The 27249-nt window shown below is 39.5% G+C and overlaps 2 protein-coding genes across 8 annotated transcripts in view; one reads left to right on the top strand and one right to left on the bottom strand.

Annotated features, from left to right (window-relative positions):
* Astn2 (astrotactin 2) overlaps window positions 1-27249 on the bottom strand; it is a 911846-nt gene that overhangs the window by 230434 nt on the left and 654163 nt on the right. The gene's annotated exons all lie outside the window — the stretch shown is intronic.
* Window positions 1956-13979, top strand: Trim32 (tripartite motif containing 32). 4 transcript variants are annotated; one of them, XM_005007956.4, is made up of 2 exons: window positions 1956-2101; window positions 10922-13979. In XM_005007956.4, exon 2 carries the CDS (start codon window positions 10999-11001, stop codon window positions 12958-12960), a length of 1962 nt encoding a protein of 653 aa, XP_005008013.1. In that variant the 5' UTR covers window positions 1956-2101; window positions 10922-10998; the 3' UTR covers window positions 12961-13979. The 4 variants fall into 4 exon arrangements, with proteins under 4 accessions (XP_005008013.1, XP_005008014.1, XP_005008016.1 ...); XM_005007957.4 differs by having other exon boundaries at window positions 2002-2101; window positions 10925-13979; XM_005007959.4 differs by lacking the exon at window positions 1956-2101 and adding an exon at window positions 2305-2365 and having other exon boundaries at window positions 10925-13979.

Genomic DNA, 27249 nt, shown 5'->3' with positions numbered 1-27249 from the left:
ATCTTACTTTCATGCTGAGTTGAGTGTTATGTTAACAGATGTGACTGCACATGGGCAATGTCCTTCAGGAAATTTACAGCTCACTGGTGAAAATGATAGGTAATGGATAATTAAAATCCAACCAGTATGTTTTATAAGAAATCATCAAACTGCAAGTCTTCATGCAGTAAACACTTAAGAGTTACTAGGAGCACAAGAACGTTGGGAAAGCAGAAGGCCCTTCATCTGTCTTTCCACAGTTCTCTCTGTATCCATCAGTTGCCAATTTCAGTGTATTCTAAGTCCTTCAGTCCCCAACTGGGATCTCATCTCAGTCCAATTTTCACTAAAACTATTCAAGGTTTATCTGATGAAATCCCAGACGGCTCTGAATTGCAAGTCTATTGTCAAGGCTTTCAATCAAGGAGTACAGAGTCCAGTGCTCTGCTCCAAGGGCCATGTCATTCAAACCTCTTGTCTAGTGTCTAAAACGCTGCAGGCTGAGAATTATGGAACCAGCAGCCCAGAATATGTAAGAACTAGTTACAGTGTTTTAAGTTATCAATAATTAAGTGAAAATCAGTCATGATCTTGATTAGTTCTCATACCAAATCCTATTTTTGTTTAGAGACAAAACAAGGCTAAAAGAATTCTCAAGAGTTCAGTTTACATAGTTTGTTTTTCCTTGATTTTGAGGCATTGGGGATTGAACCCACTTTCTTGCACAAGCTAGCCATATGCTCTCTCACTGAACTATACTCTCAGCTCTTTTAAAGCATCATTTTGAAGGAAGGTCTCACTGAGTTTCCCACAGTATCTTCAAATTTCTGATCCTTCTGCATCAGCTTCCTAAATTGCTGGGATTAAATGCATTGGGTACCCTGCATGGCTCTCAGAATTGGCTTTACATCTAGGTTCTCACATTTAGGAACTCTTGACCTTGTTATTTAATCACATAGGTATCAGCCACCCTATTTTAAAGGGTTGCTATGATGATTAAATGAGCTTTCCCAGTGTAATGTAGAGATAGGTCCTCTTAGCCCTTGAAGAATTAGTTTTATTATTGTTTTTGTTTAATCATTGTGCAGGGTCGCGTTGCGATGTGAAATATCACAACCAAGCAGAGATTATAGTACTTCAGACTCTTCTGTGCTCCTAAACTACACTATATGAGCAGGTGATTAACCTCAAACTACTTTAGGGACTGCAGGTCCTGGCCAAGCAGCAAGCACCACCTCCCATCTGGTAAGTAAGGCTCCCTCCTGCCCCACTCCCCGGGGCTAGACTGAGAATTTGGGCTCCTGGATAGCTTCAGTCTGCAGGCACAGGGGGCTACAGTGTTCTTCCAAGTCTACCTCTGCGGCAGATCTTCTAGCCGTGTAGACAAAAGATTCCTCAGCAACAATTCACTTCTCAGATCGAGTCTCCAGAACGGGGAGTGTTAGTGGCACAAATACTGCCTTTTTTTTAACTTTTTTTTTTTTTTTTTCCTTTTTTGTTTTTATCAGTACCAGGGATCAAACTCACGACTGCCTGCTTGCAAGGCAGGCGCTTACGCCACTGAGCTAAACCCCCAGCCCCAAAAGCACTGCCTTTTGAAGACAGTGAATACAGCCCAGGTTCTGTGCATGTCCTCCCTTGCCCCATCTCCCGGGCGGGAAAGCTGAAGCTCAGAGAGGCCTTCAGGCAAGGTGCCCAGCGTCTTTTGAGGAATACTCCTAGAGGTTACAGTTCAGTGAAGGGGTTAAGACTTTGAGACCGCGTCAGACCTTTGGGTTCCAGCTTGGCTTCCAACTTGCCGAGAGAACTTGGGCAGATCCCTTCTGCCCACTTTCGTCACTTGTGCGAAGCTGCTTTAGCCATGCGAAGGCCTTCAGCAGTGGACGAGATAGGGCACCTCAGCCACCTCCGGTGCCTCCGGCCCCTCCAGCCACTCAGACCCGAGCGCCAATCTCGAAGGCCTACAAGCCCCAGAATCCTCCGGGAGAGGGCGGGAATGAAGTGACAGACAGGCGACTCTACGAATTGGAGCCTGAAGACGGGGAGCGCCTTGGCGCAGGCGCATAGGGCGGCGGGCGGGTGGGCTGGCTGCGGTGGACTCGTCGGAGCCGCGGGCGGTCAGGTAGGGGGCGGGAAGGAGGGTCGGGGACTAGGGTCTGCGGAGGTAGTCGCGGGTGTTAGCTGAGCTGCGGGGGAAGGGGCGCATGCCCGAATGGCAAGGTCTAAGGACTGGATCTAAGGGGCAGAGCCGGTGGGGGTGGGGCTGTGAGGAGCAAGCTGCTGGGGAGGGATTCCATGGGGCTGAGGAGACGAGGAGATGCAGCAGGGGGAGGGGAGCGAGGGGCTGTTCGAAGATTCTCAGTGGCAGCGTCTCGGGACGTATCAGGTAATGTAGGGGCCCAGTGGAGAGACAGGGTGCAGCTTCTGGAGATAGGAAAGAATCTGAGACACCTGGAAGGGTCTAGGCGCCCAGTTTCAGATATATAATGAGCTTGGGAGGCCTTGATGAGATCTGAAGTGAGAAATCTCAAGAGCTTGGAGGAAATCTGGGGGCGATAGGAATTTGAAGAGAGAGACAAGATCTGAGATCAGAGAAAGCAGAATTTCATTGCTAAAGAGAGAGAGGGATTTCCAGAACAGGATCTGGAGGAACCGAAGGACAGGTTCCTGAGGGAATCAGTAGAAAGCAGCATCTTGTTAGCTAAAAGAAGAGACCTGGCAAAGGTTTGAAAGCAACACAGGAGGTTGGAGGGAGGAAGGAGGAGGACTTGAGGGTGGTACAGCGCCTGATAGAATGCAGGGCATGGGAGCTTGGATTGAGTCAGGGCAGGAATCCGAGATGTAAGAACTGGGGCATTGGGCCAGGATATAGGGTTGAAGGCTACGAAGATTTGGAAACGGGAATTAAAGAATATGTCAGAGGAATTTGGGGCACATGAGTGAATAATGGGTGAGACTTGCGTGGTTGCAATATACAGCCAAAAAGGTTGAAATTCTGAATTGTAAGAGGGTGGAACAGGATTTGGAGAAGATTGAATGGTGGGTTGAGGATTCCTTAACAAGGCTATGGAATTAAAGGACTTTGGATAGATTTGTGGGTTGGTTCCCTGGACTACTGAAGAAATTTTCTTGACCTCTCTGCATGGGAAGTAGGAGGAGTTCTGGTGACCAAGGACCTAACAGTAATCTATGCAACTATGTATGAGTGTATGAAGTTTAACAGAATTCAGGGGTTTAGCAACAAAGTCATAGATGTGAAAGGCAGAGACTTCCTCACTTACTGACCAAAATCCTTTTTCCAAAGATAGGCATGATGCTGCCACTTACTTCCACTTTGACCATCCTACTCTTTCCAGTGCCTGCTGAAAGTGTTGGTCTTTGGAGAAGAGAAGGATGGTCAAAGATAAGAGTGGTAAGATAGGAGACTATTCAAGGTCATCTGGCTACCCTTTCTTGTCCCTCTACCCCCAAGTTGTGATAGCAGATGTGTGAGACCTGCATGAGAATAAGTGGAACATTAATCTTATAAGGTTTATTACAGCACAAAGAGGCAGTGGCCCTCTGAATGAAATATTTGGGCTGCGAGAAAAACAAAAGGAGGGGGATGGCTCCTGTATTGTGCATTCAGACCTATGCTATGTTTTAAAGCAGTAGTTCTTAACCAAGAGTAATTTCATCCCTCACAGGATATTTAGCAACAACTGGAAACGTTTTTTCAGTAGTCACAGGTGGGGAGGTACTACTGGCCTCTGGTGGATAGACACTAGAGACGCTGTTATCTTATAATGCATGGAATAGCTCTCACAGCAGAGTATTGTCTGATCCAAAATGAGTCAAATTTGACACACTTTGCTCTACAGTCAGGTACTCTGGATTCAAATCCTGGCTCTTATGTTTTGCTGACTGGTCTCGAGTGAATTACTTACCTTTTGATGCAATGAATTACGATATTATAGTGAGGATTTAGTGAATCAATCAGGGTACCTAATGTTTAATCAATAGTAAATGCTTGTGTATCAGTACTTTTTAGTTTTTAATATCACTTCTTACTCTATTTTTGTTTTGTTTTTTAAGAGATAGGGTTCTTGGTGTATCACTGAGTTGTGCAAGCTGCTTCTGATTCAGTTTTCATAACATCCCAATTTATGTCTGTATCTAGTTTGGTGACATAGTAATGCTGGAGTTAAGCTCTTATCTAAGATCCTTGTAATATACATTCTCACATTTGTTGTCTTTCTGTTTCTTGTTTTTGTTTTGGAGAAGTTGTTTGTTTGTTGTTTGTTTCCTGGCATCAGCTTAGTCTTATTTTTTCAGCCTGTTATCTTAATGAAAAGGATGATGACCCAGTGAGTATCACTGAATATCAAAGTAAATTCTAAGGGAGGGTAAATCGCTCTGTTTAGATAGGGATAAGCTCTGGATTTTGTTCTTGGCTTGCTGTTAGACAGAAGCCAGTGTGAGAGGTAATGGAAGAAGCTTGAAGATAGGAGGCTTGATGAGGTAGAAGGGCCTATAAGATGAGGCCACTGCCACCAAAATATACCATGTAGTTCAGGCTGAAGGCGGTCATGAAGGAGAGTAACTGCTGTTCTGAATGATCCCTTGGGCTTCCTTCTTCTGTGCCAGAATAGTAGCACTGGCTCTGTCAATAACTGAAAGGCTAGGTATACTATTGTCAGAATTAATTTACAAGCAAATTCAGACGGAGATTTAGCTAGAATAACCACACACACTCCTGACAATGGTATGTCATGAGAACTGAGTTAATCTTGAAATCAAAAACTTAAAAGTTCAGACTTTTTACTTTGGTGCCTAATTTTCTATATGACCTTAGTCAAGCATTTGTTCAGTCAGCCTCAATTTATTAAAAATACAAACAAGTATACTTACTGAGTGCTTATTAGGTCTCAGTAACTCTTGCCTGGCAATTTTGCCAACAATCTTAAGTGTTACTCCTTATAGGTCAGAAAACTAGTAAATTAAATGACTTAACCCAGGCTACCTAGCAAGGCGTTAGAGAGAAATGCAAACTCTTGTTCTGTTTGACTCCTGATTACATTATGCTAGCTTTATTAGAAGAACTTTCCCAACACTTAAACTTCCCTATGCTTATATCTGGAGAGTGGTTGGAAAGCAAAAATTTATAAGGCTTTTGAGATGGATCGTCTTCTGTGCACACTGATATGTTTCCTTCGTGACATGCCCTGCATTATGTCCTACAGTAGAGAAAAGTGAGATTTTAAAGTCTTTCCTAGGTGTCATTACTAGCATTAATGGTTGTCTAATCAGCTAGATAAGCATAATGTGTGTATCAGTCTGATTTTATGGCTGGTTTCATTTACAGATGGACATTTTGATCTGTGTTCTGCTCACCAGTGTGTAGACCTTGGATAGGTCACTTTTCAGGGACCATTGTTTTCCTTATTTGTAAAGAAGAATAGCATTTTTCACATAGTTTTGAGAATAAGAGCGATGCATAAAAAGCTTCTGATACTCAGTAAATAAACTGTTTTATGAGTAATTACAGGATAAAGGTAAAGCTGAAAGGGACATAAGTGCTGTTTTGCCATATTTTTGATAACCATAAGTGGTTTGCAAATTCCCATCCCCTACTGTATTATTCCCAGTATCTGCTTCTTAATCTTTCAGTCAAAAATTTCATGATCAGGGCTGGAGATGTAGCTCAGTGGTAGAGGGCTTGCCAAAGAAGCCCTGAGTTTATCCGTAGTATTGCAGAAACTAACAAACTAGAAAACAACTTGTGATTAAATGATCATAATGCAGAGAAATGAACTATGGATTGAGTGAGAAGTTTCTTGGAAAAAGACTTGAATTTTTTTCCCCTTGTCTTAGATTCTGTGAGTTATATTGACAGTATAGATATTATCAAAATTTTTGTGATGATCACATAACATTTTTTTTAGCTCTTTCAGAAAAATTTTGAGAAAGACAGAAATAACAGGCAAATGTTTTTTTCAGGAAGCCCCGTTGTTGCTATAACCTGACCTTGATTCAGTTGAATGAAAAAAGTTTCCTTTTTCACAGACGTATTTCCTTCTGGTTTAAGTGTCCCATACTGGCAAAACTTTGGGAACATGCCATTGTCTTCCTTAGCTGTGTGCATCTGTTTTAAATGCCCTGACTGGGTAGATGTCAGGCAGTAATCTCATTGACTTCCTGAGTGACCTTTGTGGCATGGAAGTAGTTAGGCATTTGATCAACATTCTGTTAAAAAAAAAAATGTATGAGGAGTAAATACAAAAGCTGACATGAAAGGGAAAGTAATAAACCTTGCAAAAAACCCAGCCAAACCACTAGAGTATATGAACAAAGCTTGTGAAAGGAAATGTATTTTACTTGTCTGGATTTAATGTGAAGGCACTTTTCCTGTCTCTTTCTTTCTCAAAAATAACAGTCCCTTCCACGGAGCTGGACTTGTTGCTGGGTCTCAGTGAAGATTGTTTTAATTAATTGTTTTAGGTCCTCCAGTTTAGCTCATGATCTAAGCCACCATGAGTGCAGGTGAGTGAGCCACTGATATGGTGCAGGAAATACAGACAATGAAGTGGACACATTTAGAGAAAGACCTTGTGACTGAGATTTAGTCAGTGAATGAACATTTGAAACCTTGGATCACCCCTAAGTTTTGTTTTTGACATTCGATAAAACAATCTCCCAACAAGATTCTGAATATTCTCTAAATGTGTGTGATACTTCAAGTATAGTTTGCCTATTGAAAAGTGTCTCTTCATTTCTTCTCATAGGATGAGTGCTAGTGGTAGCAGGTGGTAGCTGGTCCCACTGCCAGTAATAATAATAAAATTTTATTTCTGCACAGCTAATTGTATGCCTGGCTTGGAGCTATATTATTTTATACACATAAACTCATTTAAACTTTGTAATAGCTATATGAGGAAGATACTGTTTTTGAGACCCTTTTCATAGCTAAACTGGCAACTAAAGAAGTTAAATAACTTGCCCAAATCTCCAGTTAGAGTTTTGGTTCAATTCCAGAATGCCTGACTCCTAGGTCCACTTCCTTAATCTATGCAATACTGCTCACTGCCTTTTATCATTCTGCTGAATGATTTATGTGCTTAATTTCCCTCTTCTGGTCTCAGTTTTCTCATATATATTACTCTTTGAGATCACTACATGTCTAGTTTTAGACAAATAACAGTCTGATGGGAACAGTCTATGTTTAGTCTCTCTGGAAGCAACTATAGCATTTTACTTTGGGTCAAGAGAAGTTGTGAATTAGTTCTCTATAAGCTTTTAGTCTGGATGTTTATCATGCTTAACCAAATTCCTCCATAACTTACCAGGCCTTTTATTAATCTTCATGTGCCTTTACTTCCCATGGAAAGTTAAGTTCTTCAGTCTTTCAGACTTTAGTTGTAAATTGAATTGTTGGTTAATATCCGTAGTACTGATGGTCATTGTTAATGCTGTTCCTGATTGTTAAAATTATGGTAAAAGGCACCCTTTTATTGCATTCTTATCAGTATCAAGCTAAGTAATTTATGTCTGTTATCCCTAGTCATTATGGTAATGTTTTATAAATTAAATGAAACAGGTTTAAATAAGTTAACAACTTGCACTTATTCCACGTCTTTCAATGAATGTGCTAAGATTTGATCTCAGTTCTGTCTGACTGCAGAATTTATGTTGCTTTTGTTTTGTTTGTCCTTTGCTTCTCTAATATCCTAATCATTTATTTCATGTACTATGGAAAACCTGGTGGTACCATAAGAAACTAACCAGGCTGGGATAATATTAAAACAATTTCCTGAGTCTTTGGACAGTCAAAATAGACATAGATTAAGGAGTACGTTTTTCTTTTGGAGTCCAAAAAAAGTGTTCATATCATTATGGTATTTGTAGTATATAAATCATCACATCAAAGAGGTGAAGGAAGAAGGTACTTGAGGTTAGAGGAGGTCAGAGATTAAATCTTGACAATACAAAGGATGCAGTAAAACCGTGTAAGAGATTAAAATGGCTAAAAATATAAATGTTGTGGTTTCATTCTGGTTGGTCACAGATCTTATAGCTGGTTAAAATGGGCAGCATACTTAAAGGCCTTGCGTGATAAGGCAGTTCTTTTCACTTGTATCGTGTGATGTCCAACTGAGCTTCCATATGAGTCATTCTTAGTATTAACAGTTATGACCACATTCTCTTGAGGACAGAAGCTGCCTCTGCCTGTTTCTTCTATTTCAGGCTAACAACCTTCTGCAAGCTGTGTTTTTAGGTCATGATTTGGATTTTTTCCAGGACTAAGACTCTTCATGCCTGATATTTCTTTAATAAAAAGAGCTTATGTTTCCCTAGCAAAGCATGGCAGCTTCAGTGCAGAAATTTTTCCCATCCTGCAAGGACGTGGTGTGCTTTAGACAGGTGAGATAATTTGGGGTATAGATGTGAGCATAGTAAATTCATTTTTTAAAGCTGATGATTGAGACAGAAAGGCAGGAAGCTTTTTATTTGAAGGAAGTGGTATGATATTCCCAAAAGCTAGGGAAAGAATTTGCTGGTACTGTATTTTTACAAGTTGGCAGCCTTGTTTAATTATCTGATCTGCAGTGCCAGCTCTGGAAAGAACAGATGTCCCTGCACATTGTAAGGTAACAAGCTCTGGATCCAAACACCGAATGTTGCCCTCAGTCTGTTGTCCCAGATGATAAAAGAGAGACAGTGAAGCTATTGGTTTAGAATTGAGAAGGTTCGCATGGATCCTGTGTTGGGGTTTCTATCGGAATTTCTATACTGGTGCCCCCAGATGCATGAGGTACAAGAATTTGTCCTTTATAGATATCCACGTAAAGCATTTTAGGTTCATAACGTGTGCTGATTTTGTATTTTGTTGAAACATGGACTTGGATCCTAGTCTTCTCTTTCATGAGAAGAATGAGAATTATATGTTATAAAGGCAACATTTCCCAAGGCTTGCTCTATTGGCCTAGAAAACAAAGATATCTGTTCTGTACAGTACCACCATGTTTGAACTGCATGACCTTGAGCTAGTTTTTATGAACTTTAATTTTTTTATCTGTAAAGTAGAATAATGAAAAAATGTATTTGAAAGTGTCATTATAAGTATTAAATGAGATTAAGCATTTGAAACACCTGCCTTGCTATCTAGCACACAGTAGAATGAATACTAGATGAATTCCTTGCAGTAGGGGGACTTCAGGGAGGTAAGATTGACTTTAGATAAATTGCAGATGTTTGCTGCTACTTGTGAAATTGCAGCCCAAAGCTAAAGATGGTAGAAAGTAGTTGTAATATGTAGCTCAACATGTACATTTAAGTTGATAAGAGCAAAGCTTACCTTAGGTAGCTACATTGCTCTTAAAACCAAGCTAACTGATCCTTTACCATCTCCTTGACAGTGGGCCATCCATAGGTGATGAGAGTGCACAGGTGCAGCTGCTATAGGATTTGCATTTAAGAGGTCTGTGTTTAGCCATGTGCATCACCTTGCTAGTTATATTCATTCTAATTGGCCTGTAATTCGGCAATGAAAAAAGGCTGCAGATCTCACTAAGTCAGACTTATGCACATATGTGAGGAGGCTGGGAATGTTCATAATACATACTGGCTGAAGCAAGAGGATTCCAAGCCAGAAATATAATGTCTTGATAAAGAAGTACTATTTTTTAAATCATCCAGGCTTGAATATTTGGCCATTGTAGCACTCCACTCCCTCATCATAATCTACTCAGTTTCTAAGTCTTACCAATTATATTTCTGAAATAGTGGTCAAATATATCTTCTTTCTATTAATATCTGCTCCATAGGTCAGACTCCTGTTATCTGCTTCAGGCTATTTTGCAGTTGCTTCCGAACTAGTTGCTCTGATTTCTTTGTCCTGACTCCATTCTATCAGTTCCCTGCTCCAGAACACATGGCTTCACCATGCCCTTCAAAACAGATTTCAAAACCTCGTATTTTGCCTCTGAAGATCTTTTAGAGTCATTTCCCAGTTTGCATTTCCAAACCTTGTAATCTGTTTTCCCTAAAGGCTCCCATAATTTAGTGTTCCATATACAGTAGTATATATATATATATAATTTAATCCTTCATCCTGTAAGTGCATTATTTACATTTTACAGGTCAGAAAATAGAACAGAGGTTAAGGGTATTCTGTTCTCTTTGCAGCACAGAATACTTGTCTTTGCCCCTGCTTTCCAGCCACGCTTAAGGCTGTATACTTTGCTGATTACTTGTATCCCCCATCTGTATACTTATATGCATTCTTAAAGGCTCACATCAAATGGCATCTTCCCTCTGAAAATTCTGCTTTCTTTCAACATAGAGTGAATTCATCTTAACTGCCATCATTTTTTATTTATAGCCCATTTATGATACTATCCTCTACCTTGATTTTTTACATATCTTCTTTTTAAAGTTTGAGCATCTGAAGAACACAATCTATATCCTAAACACCTCTTGGTATCTATTATAGTGCCTGATTCCTAGAGTAAGATAGATGGGTAGGTGCATAGGTAGGAAAATAGGTCAACGGAAAATATGCATTTTCTGGTCTAATGTTTTGCAGATCACCTAAAGCTAATGATCACAACTTCAAAACTTTGTTTTCTGAATAGTTCCTAATCACCAAACATGATATAGTAAACCCTGTGACCTAATAAAAAATCTTACTATAAAAGAGACACCATTGTATTAGTTTCTCAAGTGAGTGATGAAGAAACAACTTTAGGGAGTTAGCATTACTTCTTGAGCTTCTATCTTTGATGTAGTGCTTTGTAGCTTTGTTTTGCTTTGTGTCTCCATCACCTGCTGCATAATAGACCTTAATATATGTTAGTTAGATGAGTGAGTGACTGAATGAGCATAGCTTTTCTCTAAATGTTTCTTAACAAAATTAATTTATTTGGACAGTGGAAAATGAATAATGGTTTCTTTTTCTCTTTAGCAGGAATTTGATTCTGTGGGGCATGAATACTAAGCTATTCAGTTCTGTGCTGTGCTAGCAAGAGCATCAGGAGAGCCATGGCTACAGCAGCCGCTTCTCACCTGAACCTCGATGCCCTCCGGGAAGTACTGGAATGCCCTATTTGTATGGAGTCCTTCACAGAAGAGCAGCTGCGGCCCAAACTCCTACACTGTGGCCACACCATCTGCCGCCAGTGCCTGGAAAAGCTACTGGCCAGTAGCATCAATGGTGTTCGATGCCCCTTTTGCAGCAAGATTACGCGCATAACAAGCCTTACACAGCTCACAGACAACCTGACAGTGCTGAAGATCATTGACACAGCTGGGCTCAGTGAGGCCGTGGGCCTGCTCATGTGTCGGTCATGTGGGCGGCGGCTGCCCCGGCAGTTCTGCAGGAGTTGTGGTTTGGTTTTGTGTGAGCCCTGCCGGGAGGCAGAACACCAACCTCCTAACCATGATACACTGCCTGTCAAAGAGGCAGCTGAGGAGCGGCGCCGGGACTTTGGAGAAAAGTTGACCCGTCTTCGGGAGCTGATGGGTGAGCTGCAGCGGCGGAAGGTAGCCTTAGAAGGTGTCTCTAAGGACCTACAAGCTAGATATAAAGCAGTTCTTCAGGAGTATGGGCATGAGGAACGCAGGGTCCAGGAGGAGCTGGCTCGCTCCCGGAAGTTCTTCACAGGCTCTCTGGCTGAAGTTGAGAAGTGTAATAGTCAAGTGGTAGAGGAACAGAGTTATCTGCTTAACATTGCTGAGGTGCAGGCTGTGTCTCGCTGTGACTACTTTCTGGCCAAGATCAAGCAGGCTGATGTAGCACTACTGGAAGAGACAGCTGATGAAGAGGAGCCAGAACTCACTGCCAGCTTGCCCCGGGAACTCACCCTGCAAGATGTGGAGCTCCTGAAGGTGGGCCACGTTGGCCCTCTCCAAATTGGGCAGGCTGTTAAGAAGCCTCGGACAGTTAACATGGAAGATTCCTGGGCCATGGAGGCTGCAGCTTCTGCTGCCTCTACCTCTGTTACTTTTAGAGAGATGGACATGAGCCCTGAGGAAGTAGTTGCCAGCCCTAAGGCTTCACCTGCCAAACAGAGAGGTTCTGAGGCAGCCTCCAATATCCAGCAGTGCGTCTTTCTCAAGAAAATGGGGGCAAAGGGCAGCACTCCAGGCATGTTTAATCTTCCAGTCAGCCTCTATGTGACCAGTCAAGGCGAAGTACTGGTCGCTGACCGTGGCAACTACCGAATACAAGTCTTCACTCGCAAAGGCTTTTTGAAGGAAATCCGCCGCAGCCCCAGTGGCATTGATAGTTTTGTGTTAAGCTTCCTTGGGGCTGATTTGCCCAATCTCACTCCTCTTTCAGTGGCCATGAACTGCAATGGGCTGATCGGTGTGACTGACAGCTATGACAACTCCCTCAAGGTATATACCTTGGATGGCCACTGCTTGGCCTGTCACAGGAGCCAGCTGAGCAAACCATGGGGCATCACAGCCCTGCCGTCTGGCCAGTTTGTGGTAACTGATGTGGAAGGTGGGAAGCTTTGGTGTTTCACTGTTGACCGAGGAGGAGGGGTGGTCAAATACAGCTGCCTCTGCAGTGCTGTGCGTCCCAAATTTGTCACCTGTGATGCTGAAGGCACTGTCTACTTCACCCAGGGATTGGGCCTCAATCTGGAAAATCGGCAGAATGAGCACCACCTGGAGGGTGGTTTTTCCATTGGTTCTGTGGGCCCTGATGGGCAGCTCGGTCGCCAGATTAGCCACTTCTTCTCAGAAAATGAGGATTTCCGCTGCATTGCTGGCATGTGTGTGGATGCTCGTGGTGACCTCATCGTGGCTGATAGTAGTCGCAAGGAAATCCTGCATTTCCCTAAGGGTGGGGGCTATAGTGTCCTCATTCGAGAGGGGCTCACCTGTCCCGTGGGCATTGCCCTCACTCCTAAAGGGCAGCTGTTGGTCTTGGATTGTTGGGATCATTGCATCAAAATCTACAGCTACCATCTGAGAAGATATTCTACCCCTTAGATGACGAGAAATACCATTTTCACCTGTATCCAAGTCAACTTTCCTTCCCTTAGTTTTCAGTTATTGATGGTACCATAGAGTAGACTTGGTGTATGTCTTTGATTCCAACTGGCTTGTCCTGGAATTTTAGAAGCTCTAGTTTTTAGTGTTTGTTATTCCCTTCTCCCCATACTGTCCCAATAAATTTAGAGCTTTAACAGATTCCCCAAATAGGACTCATGATGGTGTTAACCGAAGTTTGATTAGAAATTAGTCACTTCATGGCTTCAGTAGATCTACTTTAGCCCCTGTATTATAAATTTGTCCCTGTAATGAATCTTTGTTGATTTTCTTTTTCCTTTTGGTTATGATGTCGTTGTCACTGGTACACTGTTTCTTTAATATAATGTGTTTGATCTGTGGAACCTCCTCTTTGACTCTGGTTGCATTCCATGTGCATGCTCCAGCTGGATCTGCTTAGTCTTTCAGTGACATTTCAGACATCTACCCCTGCAGCATGATATCTTAGGTTAATGACCTTTATCAATGTGAAAGTACATTTATTAAGTGCCACCAAGGTACAGTATCCCTTAGGAAAAGAATACCTTTTTGGCTGGGCAATTTGTGCCATCTTGGATTAGTCTATTAGTGCGGATGTTCCAGAGAATGGATTGATCCTAGCTGGTTAGTGTTGAAGACTTCAGTGCGAACTATTTGCCTTTTGAAGGAACATGTGAAATTATGCCACACCATAGGAAGATGGGACTAAGCAAATTTATATGCTCAAATAGCCAGTAAACTTAAGAGTGTCTAGGACTCATGTTTCATACTCTTTCTAGCAACCTGTAATAGAAGTTGTTTGAGGAATTGTAGGACACAGGCGATGGCCAACAAAGTGGAGAGGTAGACACAGTCATTTTCATTACAAAAACAGACAACTGTTGGGTATTCTGTATTTTCCTCAAGTAAGAGCATAATATTTGGCTTTGGAATTTATATCAGTTCTTTCAAGCATTAAATAATTGATAATTGTTTCTTTATCAGTGGTATGCATGTCTTTTAATTAAATACAGGATTTGGAAGGCAAGGAGAAGGATAACTTGTACCATGCTGTTTTGTTTCCTGTCTGATACTGTTCTTTGAAAGCATAGTGGTCTACCCAAATTAAAATTCAACCAAAAGCACCATTATGTAAAGATAATGCAAATCTTACTTACACATGTGAACAGAATCAGCCCCAACGTTTGGAATCACCCTGTTCAAAATTGAGCCTCTACCATATGTATGTGTTTAATTATTATAATTACAGTTTAAAAAAGAAAAATAGTCTTGCACATTTAAAACTAAATGTGAAAGAATCTGTGATGAGATTCCATAACTGATGTTTTAGTAAAACACCAGCATATCTTGATTTTTAAATGCAGAGATGGTGGCAAAAGGCACAAGCAAAATAGTCCCTTGCTTTCACAGAAGCAAAATTTCTAAACTGAGCTATTCATAATTACTTTTAGAATTAGCAGTGTTGCCTCCCCATCCCCTTCAGTTGTGATTAGTTGTCACCAGACAAGTAAGGGATTCATGTGATATTGAAGTAGTTTGTCTTTTGCTTTTCATCTAAGAGAAAGCTCTATATTCTGATTATGAAATTGCATCTGATTTTCAAAGATTGTATAATTGAAAGGAAACTGATCCAATTAAAAGTACATCAATAGTTATTAGAGCCGTTTTATCTGGTGGCACCCAACAGCAGGAGATCTGTCTTTGCTGTCAGCAGGGAGCTTTGCTGAGGCAATAATAGCAGCCAGACCTTTATCATACAGTTTGTACCGGAAAAAATTGAATATGTGAGCTGGCTTGAGGTAAACAAGGCCAGGAATCCTCCAGCAGCCTGTACTTTGGGAAGAAAGTGCTATTATTTGGCACTCAGGAATTGGATTACATTATTGGCATTCAGGAATTGGATCTATCCCCATTTCTAAACTATAGTCATACTCAAGTAAAATGAATATCTGCAGGCTTAAAATGTGGTCTGAATGTTTTTACTTCTTTTTACTCATTGATATGAATCTTTGGGGCTTTGCTTGGTACAATTTTCAATTATCTGCCATGTTAACTACATTGGAGAGTATGGTCCCAGGAAACTTAATTTTCTCACAGTAGTTGGTTTGTTTTGTTTTGATTTGCTTTTTAAAGCAGTGGAATTTTATCCAAATAAAGTCATATGGGCAACTCTGTGATGTAAAGGAGACTAAAGAACACTGGCTGTGGCTTAGGCAGATTTGTAAGGCTAGAGAACAGGCTACTTCCTCCCTCCTCCCACTGTCTCTGTGCTACCATTATAAAACACTAGTGAATCTACAGTATACCTTTGTTAAGCCAGTGAAATACAGCAGTCCTAATTTTTCAGTTGCATCTCTTTAGCCATGTGGCCTTGGACAAATCACTTAACTCTGAAGAATGATACAAATGACCCCTGCTTCCTGAAATGGTGTGAGATAACATGTGAAAACTAACAGATGTGTTTGAGAAATGATAACTGCATTAACTTCCTTATTGAGTTGCTCAGAAAAGCATTTCAGTAATGTGAGGTGGTACAACACCACCAATCAGTTCTTTTCTTCTTGCCTACCTTGTTGCTGTACAGGTTTCTATTGGCAACCAAAACATTTCTCAGGCATTTTAACTATACATCTCCAAACAAATCGTCACCTTTGGTAGTCTACTAGCTATTTATATTTCTAGTATCGTATTAATCATTGTTTTAATATTTTTCCATATATAGTATCTGAGCTTTATTGGCAATTAGTCTTTAGCTACTAGCACATATAAAATGTGCCTAGTATAAAGTATCTTCTCATTTACTTCACTCACTGAAGTTATCTATCCAACTTAATGGTGGCTATGGTAATTTGAGGTTTCTTAGTGCAGACTTCCTGTATTTGATAAAATGCCATTCTCAGATAAGCCCCTTTAAAGAGGTTTTAAATAACAAATAGCAAACAGTTGACCTAGGTTGAGTAATCTTGTGTCATTTTCTTTAGGTCTATAAAATTTGAAGTATTGGAGCAATGATTAATTAAGCTTTTAATTGAGCACCTACTGTAGGCCAGGTACTTTTCCAAGTGTTTAGAAAAAAAAAATATATGAACATGTATTTTTCATAAATTATCCGACAGTTTCTTACCTAATGTACTTGAAACCCATATTTTGTCATTTTGCACTTCTTTAAAGGCCTAGCATAGACTGTGTCTTGAGTTAATGTGAAGGCAATTCAAATGTATGCCTCAGTCTGAGCTGCTCTGCAGAGAGGCACTCCATTGTTCCAATCAGAATAAACTCAGCTTGAACTATAAGGCATTTCTGAAAGACAAGCAATGCTTACTTTTTAACCTAGTTATTAATAGCATCTTAAAAGTGAAATGCTACTGAGCTCTGTAAGATGCAAATGGAAAACAGCTAACATGAGACTCAGGTCTCAAATCAGGTCTTACACTCAGAATATGAAGCCCCTCAAGGGATCTCAAAACAAATTACAGATGTGAAGCAGCAGATACTTGGATGAATTTTACAATTAGAGCAGTGGTGAGGTAGCCTTTTAGCAAAACACACACTTAAGACTCCAGACCTATGGCTTTATCTTGTCAATAGCATTAATATTCATGGGACCTTGTCTAAGTATGAGGGTAGGCAGCTCTGGGACTGAAGTGCATTCTAGTGGGAAGATCACTGGACTTAGAGTCAAACCTTTTTGTCTGAATTACAGCACTGCCACTCAACTAGCTAGCTACTGGACCTCAGGCAATCACCACATCTCTGAGTATCAATTTCCCTATCTATAAAATAAGAATGTTGAATCAAATTGCCAAAATCCCTTCTAGCTCTAAAAGTTTAATTTATTAATCGATGCAAAATGTGATTTTTTTCTCCCAAACTTTTTGCATAGTATTACTTAACTAGAATAGTAGAAAAAACTTGCACTTTAGAATCAGTCTCACCTTGGTCCAATTGCTTCTCTACCCCGACTATTGTTACCTTGTCTCACTTACTGGCAGTTGCTTCCCTACTAATCTATAGTTTCCTCATCTTGTAAAAGGAAATGAAAGTTTGCATTTTAAAGAACAGCCGTGGTGAGAATTAAACAATTGTGGAATACTACATGCAATGTACTTAATTTTGAAAATGTGACTTCATTATGCAGGACAAAGTCTTCCTTTCCCCTCATGATGAACTCATACACATCCTAGGAAAGATTTCACACCTGTATTGGTGACTTGACAACATATTCAGCACTGGTTGGCTTCTTAATTAAAAAGTCTTGCCAAAAGAGATATTTCTGGAGGTGCTGAGACAAAACTCACTCAGTAGTACATCCCACTAGGAAAGCTGCACACAAAACCTCAAGTATAATTATTTGATCAAAGCAATTAAGAGAAAGCATCTTGATTTTCTGAGGTAAATAATATCAGGATTTTTTAAAAGGTTATATGCAGATACTGTATAGATAAATCTGCAGAAAAAACTTATAAAAGGTTAGAGACATTCATAACTTCTTGTAGATGGGTATGTTAAAAAGATTTTCCCTCCAAATCAACATTTATTAACTCGAATTACAAAAATAGCCACAAATAGTACTGTTAGATGGAAAGGAATTCCTAAGTTTGGTCGTGCTTCCCCTGCTTATTGTCTCTATGATCATTACACCACTTAGCTCTCAGTCTCGGTTTCCTCACATATAATACAATGATTCTGTTCCACCCTTCACTGCAATATTGTGAAAGGGTGATAAGCATAAAACACTTAGCAGCATAAAATGAGACATTTTTTAAATTACATATCTGGAAGTTAGTCTCAGTTTTTATGATACAGGGAAAATACAAAACTAGTAAAGAGTCTGGACCTCTATCCTTAAGGAAAGTTATTTAGTGGTGAAATTTTGATTAAAATGATTAAAATCACTGAAATTTTGATTAAAAATGAAGATTTTATAAGTCAAGTGCATGTTTTTCCCTCTACAGGTAAAGTTACGATTTTCTTCTAGTGACTATAACATTACATATTTTCTAGTGACTATAACATTACAGAATAAGAAGATCTGAAATACTATTTGTTCATTTATTCATTTAACATATAAGGTATTACTGTTTATTAGAGTAATGAATGCAAACATAAATCAGTCATGTATTTTGCAGTCAGGTAGCTTGCGGTCTAGCTGCAGAATGAGATATACAAATAATACAAATACACTGAATAATAGGATAAATTATAAATGAAATACTGTGTCAAGTGTTTGAGCAAAGACTTCCAAGCTTAGAGGACCTGGCTGCTGAAGAACCTTGAAAGTAGGTGGAAAATCATGAAGAGACATATAACAATAGTAAGTATGAGAAATTTGAGGTCTAGAGATCAACTTGTCTGTGACCTTACTATGAGTAATAATTCAAGTGGTTCTTTTCCTTGTCCTAGGCCATGTCATGTCTCAGTAAACAATGGCTCAGTGAGGCTTCATTCTTAAGGAAGTGTTTCAATATGGATTAGAATCTCCTTGGATTCTTAGAGGTGGAGGGCACGGTGTGAAAATGTCCTCTCAGTTTTCTAATGTGTCTCCTTAATAGGTTTCACTGATCAGCATTGTTTCATCAATAAGTCTAATGCCTTTTAAAAAATCTGGAAGTAGCATGAAATTAACTCTAAATACAAATTTCCCTCAATAGCTTAGACCAAATAGATTTTCTAGTCTCGGTAACTGTGGTAGAATCTGACTCAGTTTTTAACATTTGTCAATAGTTTTCAAAACTCATGATTCCTCCATTGCCCCCATATCTGTACGTGCTCGTAAGAAAGCTCAAGTGCTTCCACTTCTGGTGCCAGCCAGAAGTTAAGACCTGTCCACAGTCTATCCATGGAGCTTTCATTCTAGCCCTACTTCCACATGACTATAAAAGCCCAAGCTAGCACCTTTACCTGTTCAGGCACACTCCTTTCCCCAAAAGCCTCATTATGGGAGTGATAAATCTTTTCATATTTTATTTTGTATGAGTAGTATCACCAGTCTATCTAAAGCAAGTTTCAGTGGAGTCTTCACTTCTTTCTGTGGAATGACTAGCAGTTGACCCTGGGGCCAAGGAGATCACAACCGCCACTAGAGGACTTTATGTCTTTATGTCCTTTGTCTCCAAGCTTGTGCATCAAGCATTGCCATATTTGCTTCCTCATCAATTCTCTATTACAGATGTATTCAACTAAGTTTGAAATTTTTATCATTAGCGTTTAAGGAAAAGAGAAAAGGACTCTAGTCAATTAGTCTTGGTCCAGATCCATCAGTGGGTCTCAGATTTAATTACATGTTTGCATTCCAGTGTAAGTGGTAAATGACACAATTGGAGGAATCACTCTTGCCCTGTGATTTTTAGCTGGTTGTCCCAACCAGGTATTGCCTCCATTCTGTAGAACTTTCATGGGAAATACTGATACCCCATTGAATGTACACACCTGTTGGTGGTCACTTGTGGAGGAGGATGATTATGCTGTGCCTTACACATCTAAAAGTAGACAGCTCACTAGGACTTAACAAAATGCCTTTATTGCTGTACTACCTGTACCACAGTGGACAAAAAAATTCTGATCTTTAGGGAAAGGCATGACATACAGTATCACCAAAGGGTTAGTGAAATTCAACTTACATTGAGACTCCTTATACCCTATTAAGTAATTATTGCCATCTGAGAAGCCCTAATCCTGATGATACATATCTGTGACTGGAGGAAAAAATATACATATGAACAATAAAGAAGACTGTCCCACAACCCATACACATTAAACTTTTTTCAGTGACTACTCCTCCACCAAACGCTTTGAGTGGAAGGAAATAAAACTAGGCAAAATAGGAGCTCACAATTTGACCTAATTAGAAATCTAGAACTTACTGAAACTGTATACAGCAAAAACACAGCAAGATAGAAGGTTGCTAACTGACTTGCTCTTCTGCAAACTAAGTTCTCAGTTAACATCTTCCAGAATTTAGTTGTCAAACCTTCATAGCAATAAGGCTAAGGCTCAAATTAATTATACCTTATCGTTATTCCCCTAATTCTAAGCAAGATATCCCTGTAATCTAAGGATAGTTTCTGAAACTATTTCAGAACTTGTAAGAAAAATAATGCCTCGTCTTAATCAGCAGAACTTGCCTAGATACCTCACAGCCATATCATTCATGATCATAAAGAATATACCATATTAGGCATTGATGCTTTTAGCCAATGAGTAATAAAAGTTTATCTTTGATATTTAGTAATTGTTTTGCCAAAATAGGACATGGACCTTTCCCTCCTCCACTAGTTAAAATAGTTCATATGGCCCAGTTTAAATCAAGGTCTTCAAAATTTGAAACCTATATTGGAGACCTACTTAGGACTTTTATCTTCATGCTTCAGTATTTAATAGCTCAATTTGGCCTGCTCTTAAATCTAGAGATAATGCATGGTACCTCAGTGGATTGCTGCCATCCTAATGCTGAGGTTCTACCTAGTGCCAAACATTTTTTGATCCACAATTTTAAAATAACCCCGATGTGTGTTGGAGCTTTTAGGATTTTAGAGATAGTATATTCCTCACTTACAAATTTTACTTTAGCCCATTTAGGCTGTTACAAATCTACACATCTTGATTTGTACAACAAAACATTCTAGAATTACAATATAGTATTGCACTGAAAGACTTTAGCAATGTCCACTCAAGTCTTCTGAAGCCTCTGGATCATACTTGATGGTGTTAAGCTGTTTGCAAACATCTGGGGCAAAATCTGCCTCCTAAATTCCATACTATATGCAATTAGGATGCAGTTACTGGATACACATCAGACTCTTCTGGTAGCACTTTGGTCATCACAATTCCTGAGCTTGTGACGCCACATACACAGCTGCCTATTATGCCTTAGGTCAGGTAAACACCTCTCTGAAAGCATAGCATAGCTACTCAGGCCTCTGCTGCACTTCACAGTCAAACTTGGCATACCCTCTCTGCGGTAAATAGTTTTACCCATCCTTAGTCTCTTGCCGGATATTATGGTACTAATGAAAGTTGCCCTCTTTACCAGACCTCTTGGATATCTGTGGAGCTAAACTGACTCAACAGTAGACAGTATGTGTGTCTTTTACAGATGACATCTACTGCCATTACTTGTGATGGATTTCCCTGCAAGGCTGCCTATTTTTAACACTTATCTGGGATGTCTTTGATATGGAACAGGACCCAAGTCAACACAAGCAACTTCCTATAGTCTTTTTTAATACTGGATGCCCTGGCTAACGGTCTTCCCTATCTGCACAGTTATGTTGACTCTTGATCCACTGCCATCTTGATCATCTGTCCCTGCCAATTGCAGCAAAAATAGTTCCCTGTCCAGGATTGCCTTTTGGAGGAAAAGAACTCTTATGAATGTCTTTCCTCTCAGATACCCAAATATAAGTCATACTAAATCCACAATAAAAGATCTCACTAAGACATTCTTTATATTTTCAGGGTCTAGACAATACTGATGGTTACCAAGTCACTCACTTTATTTTTCAAAATATACAGTTTTGGACTCTTACAAAAGGATTTAATGGAACTTTCACTCCCTTAGCAGTCTCAGACTGCAGACCTCCTAGAGGTCCATAATGACTTACTAAAACAAGTTCAATTAAATGAAACCACACATTTTAGTAATCAACCAAACATCAGGGGTGAATTGTAATGATGATTTTGACTCCACTTTTTGTATTTGATTCCTGAAAGCTTTCAAATTGTACTATTTCTCTTTCCCCTTCACCTCATTTCTGGGCAAATGATAAGAAACTGTATGTGCTCCTACCTGTAGAACTTCAAAACATGCAAATGCCAGATATCATATAGGAAAGGAACCAGTTCTAGCTTCAGCCACACCAATCTCCTTTCCCCGTTTTCTCAAGGCACTTTGGAGCTGCTTTGGAGCCCCCACTGCTTTCCTGAAAAAGTTTCTTTATGTCAATGATACATTTTTTTAAAGGGTGTATGTGGCATTATCTGTCTCAGTATCTGAATTGGTTTTGGGAAGACGATCTCACTCCTTCAGAGTGAATGACAACGAATGTTTAAATAGTGAAAATTATTGCATACCATGATAAATGAAGTTTTTATATTTAATTATGGAGTGGCCACATGAATAAAGTCAAATGTTTTGCGATGCCAATTAATATTTAATTTAAAATAATCTATAAATCTCTCAGGTCTCAGGATCTAAAACTTATTTGAAACTTTTAATTCTGTAAAAGTGCTAGGAATAAAGCTAAGTGGAAGATACCATGGCTTTAAAAATGAACAGGCAATTATATGCATATTGCTTCACCTAACCCAAGACGTATGGGCTAGATGTAGGCAAATAAAGCTTGGACGAGTTGATAATGCTGGTTATATAAAGATAAAGTACGTATGCCCTGAACCCTGGATAAAACACAAATTATTACCTAGATGAAAGTATAAAGAATTAAGCAAAACCATAAAATGTTTATTCTTCCCTTTACCGATGGTTAGAATGGCCACATTTTCTCTTCAATGAAACAGATATATTAACTTCAGCCACTTAATTTATACTAGGAATGTTCTTCAGTGTCCCATAACATTTTATGTAAGTAAATGCTGGCAAACTGAGCAGCATGGGTATCATCTCTGAATGCAATAAATCCTCCATATGTAAAACGTCAGAAACAATATTGGGTGTGACAAGAGAAAATAGCTCCCTAAGGAAACACATTGCAAAACAGGAACTTACTTTTTATTCTAGATGATATTGTTATCTCTCACTTCAGTTACCTATTAAACTTTTTCAAATCCTGTGTCTTTCAGGCTTTGTCTTGCTTTTGATTACCAGACTGGTAGCTACTAAACTTCCCATTTTATATTGCTACTTACATATCCTAAGGAGATTTAGACTCAGCATATTTAAAGCTGAATTCAGCTCACCCTTAACCAACACTTTTTCTTTTCCCCCTATGAAATATGAGCATCAAGCATTTAAGCCAAAAAACTTGGAACAGTGCTAATCACTATCCTCATCTGTCATCTACCTCCTATTATTCAGTCCTAAAGTTCTCATCTGCTATCATTTGGGTGTGCTTTGAGCACTCACCAAGAGTCCATGTTGACTGATGCCTTGGTCATCAGAAGGGCACTGTTGGGAGGTGATACAACCTTTGAGAAGTGGGGCCAAGTGCAAGGCCCTTACTTAGGTTTTGGGGTGCATGTCTTGGAAAGTAGGTCTTGTGGGACTCCTTGGTAGTTTTCCTACCAAGGATTGCTAGAAAAACCTGAGTTTAGCCTCATGCAGCTGTCTGCTTTCTAGTTCAGGATACTTTTGCTTGCCCCAACATGAGCTTCCACTGCTGCTATATACTAACTGCCCTTGCCAAAGACAAATATAACAAGGTCTGCTTAATTTGAGCCCTGGAACTTCTGAACTAAGTAAACCTCTTTTTTGTAAGTAGCCTGTGTCAGATATTTTATTATATGATGTAATGTGAATTAATAAAACCCCCATACCAGCAAATTAATATTTTTGGCTTCTGTTTATTCTTTTCTTCATCTTTATGGCTACTAGGATTTAAGCCACTATTATTTTTCTTACTATAACATTTGCATAGCTTCTTAATCGATCTTGACTCTAGTCTGGTATTCCTCTAATCTAGTATTCTTCCCACAATGCTTTTCACCATAGATTGTGTCCTACCCCACACTAGATAACTTCAAAACCACAAATACTAATAATAACATAGAACTTTGAAGTGGCCTTTAACTACCACGAGTAAAATACAAACTCTTTAACATGGTCTACAAATTGTAGTGGAATTTGGTTCCTGCCTGTCTTCCTAGGTTTGTCTCACCACCAGTTCCTTCTCTCCCAGAACTCAGCCCTATCTTCATTGTTTCTTATCCTATGGACTTTTTTCTATGTTTTTCTTTCTTGCTACTTAAAACACATTCCCTCTCTTTACTTACCTATGTTGGCCTGAGCTTTATTTCCAGGAATTCCAGAATGCCTTGACTGAGTCACCTCACTCTTTGGTTCAGGTGTACATCACACTTTGAATTTCCTCCTTTGACATTTATGTATCACATTGTGACTTTTCCATTACTTGTCTTTCCAAGGCTAGAATGAACCTTATGAAATCACAGTAATATTTAATTTACTGCTATATCTAGAGTATCTAGCACAGAAGATAAAAGATAGAGTCATATCTGAATAGTATCCCTGGGTCACAGCATCAACTTGGTTATGCCACTTTCTGCTCCTGTCACCAACTGTTATTCTCAATCACAAAGTCTGGTTTCAGTTGGAAAATCAGCTATAATTGGAAGGTGCAAGGAGTGATTCCCTCTAATTTGCTTTTCCTTGTCTTATTAGCTCTAAAGTAAATGAAAATCATGTTCCCATTTAGATTCACCCTTTCTTTGTCTTTGTGCAAAATCAGAACTGGAAGAGACAAGTTAAAAATATACTTTGCATTGTGTGGTATATAAACTGTATCTCTGTAAATTTAATAACAGAAAGTGATGGTATGCTAGTTAACTGTTGTGTTAACTTGAGTAAAAAATGCCCAATTGATTGGTTTAGCATAGTTCTGCGTGTGCCTGAATGGACTTAACTGAAGACAGAAGATCTGCCAGAATGTGATTGACACCAACCAATAGGGTTGTAGTTTGAATGAAACAAAACAAAAAGCAGAATGAAGTCCTGCTTCTGTTTCATTGGAGGAGCATTTGTCTTTTCCTTCACCTTGGACATCTGGCTCCTGGTTTCCAGTGCAGACTCTACAGCCTATAGAACAAAGTGTTCAGCCTTGCAGTGCACTCTTTGGGCTTCCAGCACATACCTACTATGGACTCATGTGGGAGTCTACAGAGAGCCCCCAACCTTTGGCTTTTGACTGGATCCTTCTCATCGCCACCATGCAGACAGCCCTTTTGCACTTTTCACACAAGACGCCGTGGGCAGCATTGTAACACTACTTGTTAGCTCAGATATCTCGCATATCAAATATTTCTCTACTGAACACTGAGTGTTATACCTGGTCTCTCACTCTCTTTTATTTTTATTTTTATTTATGTTTTGAATTTTTAAGATAGGGTCTCAGTATGCAATGCAGATTGGCTTTGAACTCACTATGGAGCCCAGGCTGGCCTTGAAGTTCATGGTGACCCTCCTGCCTCAGTCTCCCCAAATGTGTCACCACACACAACTATACCTGTTCTCTCAAACTGCCTGTTAATGCACTTTATAGGATGGAAGACAAAGAAGAGGGACTGATATTCCTAGGTTCTAATCCTATTAACCAACTTGTGGTTTCTTTGTGCAAACTGTTTCTTCTCCCTCAGATTATCATCGCCTCCATCTACATTATTAATTTTATTAAATTAAGCATCTTTTGAGTTATAAATTTTAATGACTCTAGACCTCATAGACTTAGACTTATTGAGCTTACATCTGCAAAAAAAGCCTTCCAACTCCCTGAATATCTGTGGAACTCAGAAAAATAGTAAAGAAACCCCAACAGACTGACCATCCTAAGGAGGGAAGCCTGGGTCTAGGTGTCATATGTGTCAAGGACCAGTATGACTGTCAGATGAAGATAACCAAGGCCAACTCCAACCCCTGAGTTGGATAAGTCAACCTCTAAGACCTGGCTCAGAACCTGTACTGTGACGCAGAGCCAAAGTGTTAACTAGGAAAGAAGGGTCAGAGCCAGCTGGCCAGAATCATGCAAGCTTAACTCGTAAGAACTTCTAACTGTTGAGGAGAGAAATGCCTCTTTTTGGAATCCCTTCTGTGGCTAATAGCAAAATGTAAATGATGAGAGAATTGGAACAAAAAATAGAAGAAAAAGAAGGCAAAAGAGGATACCATTTAACAGCTCTGTGGTTTCAGATTATGTTGTTTGCTTCCCTAGCCTCACCTCCATCTGAGTTTCCAAGGCATAAGGATATCAACTTGAGAAGGCTGCCTGAGAATTAAATGGAAGCATACATGAAGTATCCAGCATATTGGGGCATCTAGTGGCCTCTCAATATATCTGCACACTGTATCTGCATCTGTTTCCATAGGGATGTAGTGAGGCATGTGGACTTTGGAGTCATTCCTGGAATGGACTTGTCTCTCTGTGTGAGACATGACCTTGAGAAGACAAGGTAAAAATTAGTACGGACCTCACCCCACAGTATTGTTATGAAGGTGATATATAATGAAATTAATGGTTGTGCCATAGTAGAAACTCAAAACGTGTAACTCACTGTTGCCCTTTCCTCTGTTGCCCTTTCCCACAACACATATGCCAGCATATGCATTCTTCTTGAACAGTATAAACTTGGTAATAAGCTGTGTGGATATGCTCTCCATGGGCCCACTGCTGGTATCCAGCTTATACTATTTGATAGCATTACCTTTTATCCCAACTCCCAAGTAGAGCTCAAATTTAAAAGCTTACAGATCTGCCATGAAGAAACAGCTATGATTTAGGAAGCATGGCAGAAGACAGTATATATTTTAGGCTGCTGTAATCAAGACTGGGAAGAGCTATATCATCATGGGGTTTTTTTGCTTATAAAAACTAATAATAATAATCATTAGAGGTTTAATTATGCCTCAAAATAATAAATGATAACAATAGCAACCAGCATTTCTTGAGCATTTATATATCAAGTCCAATGATAATTACTTTACAAGCATTGCTCCATTTTATTGTCATAACAATACTTGTCTTGCATTATTATATTCATTTTAAAGATCAAAAAAATTCAAGGTCAAAGAACTGAAGAAGTTTGACATAAGTCACACATCTGGAAAATGGGACAAATGACTCTCACAGCTCGCTATGTATTTTTTTTTTTTGAGACTTTCACTTTTGATAAGAAGTGGACACTAATGACTGATTTGTGCTGAGTTTCCACTATTGGCCTAACTAACCACAGGACCTCATATCATCTTCATAAAACCAAGTGCAATATAGACGGCTTTTCAAATCTTTCTTGGTCCATTGTTATTACTAAACATGTATTTGTGGATTCACTTTTTCCTATTTGTTATGTTTCTCAGTTATGCATAAAGACAATGGAAAATTTTCTAACTACCTAGGAAACTGAGGCACAGCGACATTCAAAGGTCTAGCAAAAAAGCCATTGGCATTCCTCAGGAGTACCTGAGGTGATCCAGACACTACTGTTTGTAACTGGTCTGAGGTATCTCAGCCTTCTCCAGAGTTCCCAGATCTTCCCCCATATCCAACTTTGTAATATGTTCCTTGCCTG

The sequence above is a fragment of the Cavia porcellus genome, unplaced genomic scaffold (assembly GCF_034190915.1).
Source record: "Cavia porcellus strain 051 isolate PalLab524CR breed Dunkin Hartley unplaced genomic scaffold, mCavPor4.1 scaffold_1, whole genome shotgun sequence".
Taxonomy (NCBI): Eukaryota; Metazoa; Chordata; class Mammalia; order Rodentia; family Caviidae; genus Cavia; species Cavia porcellus.
This window is presented reverse-complemented; position numbering and strand designations above follow the sequence as displayed.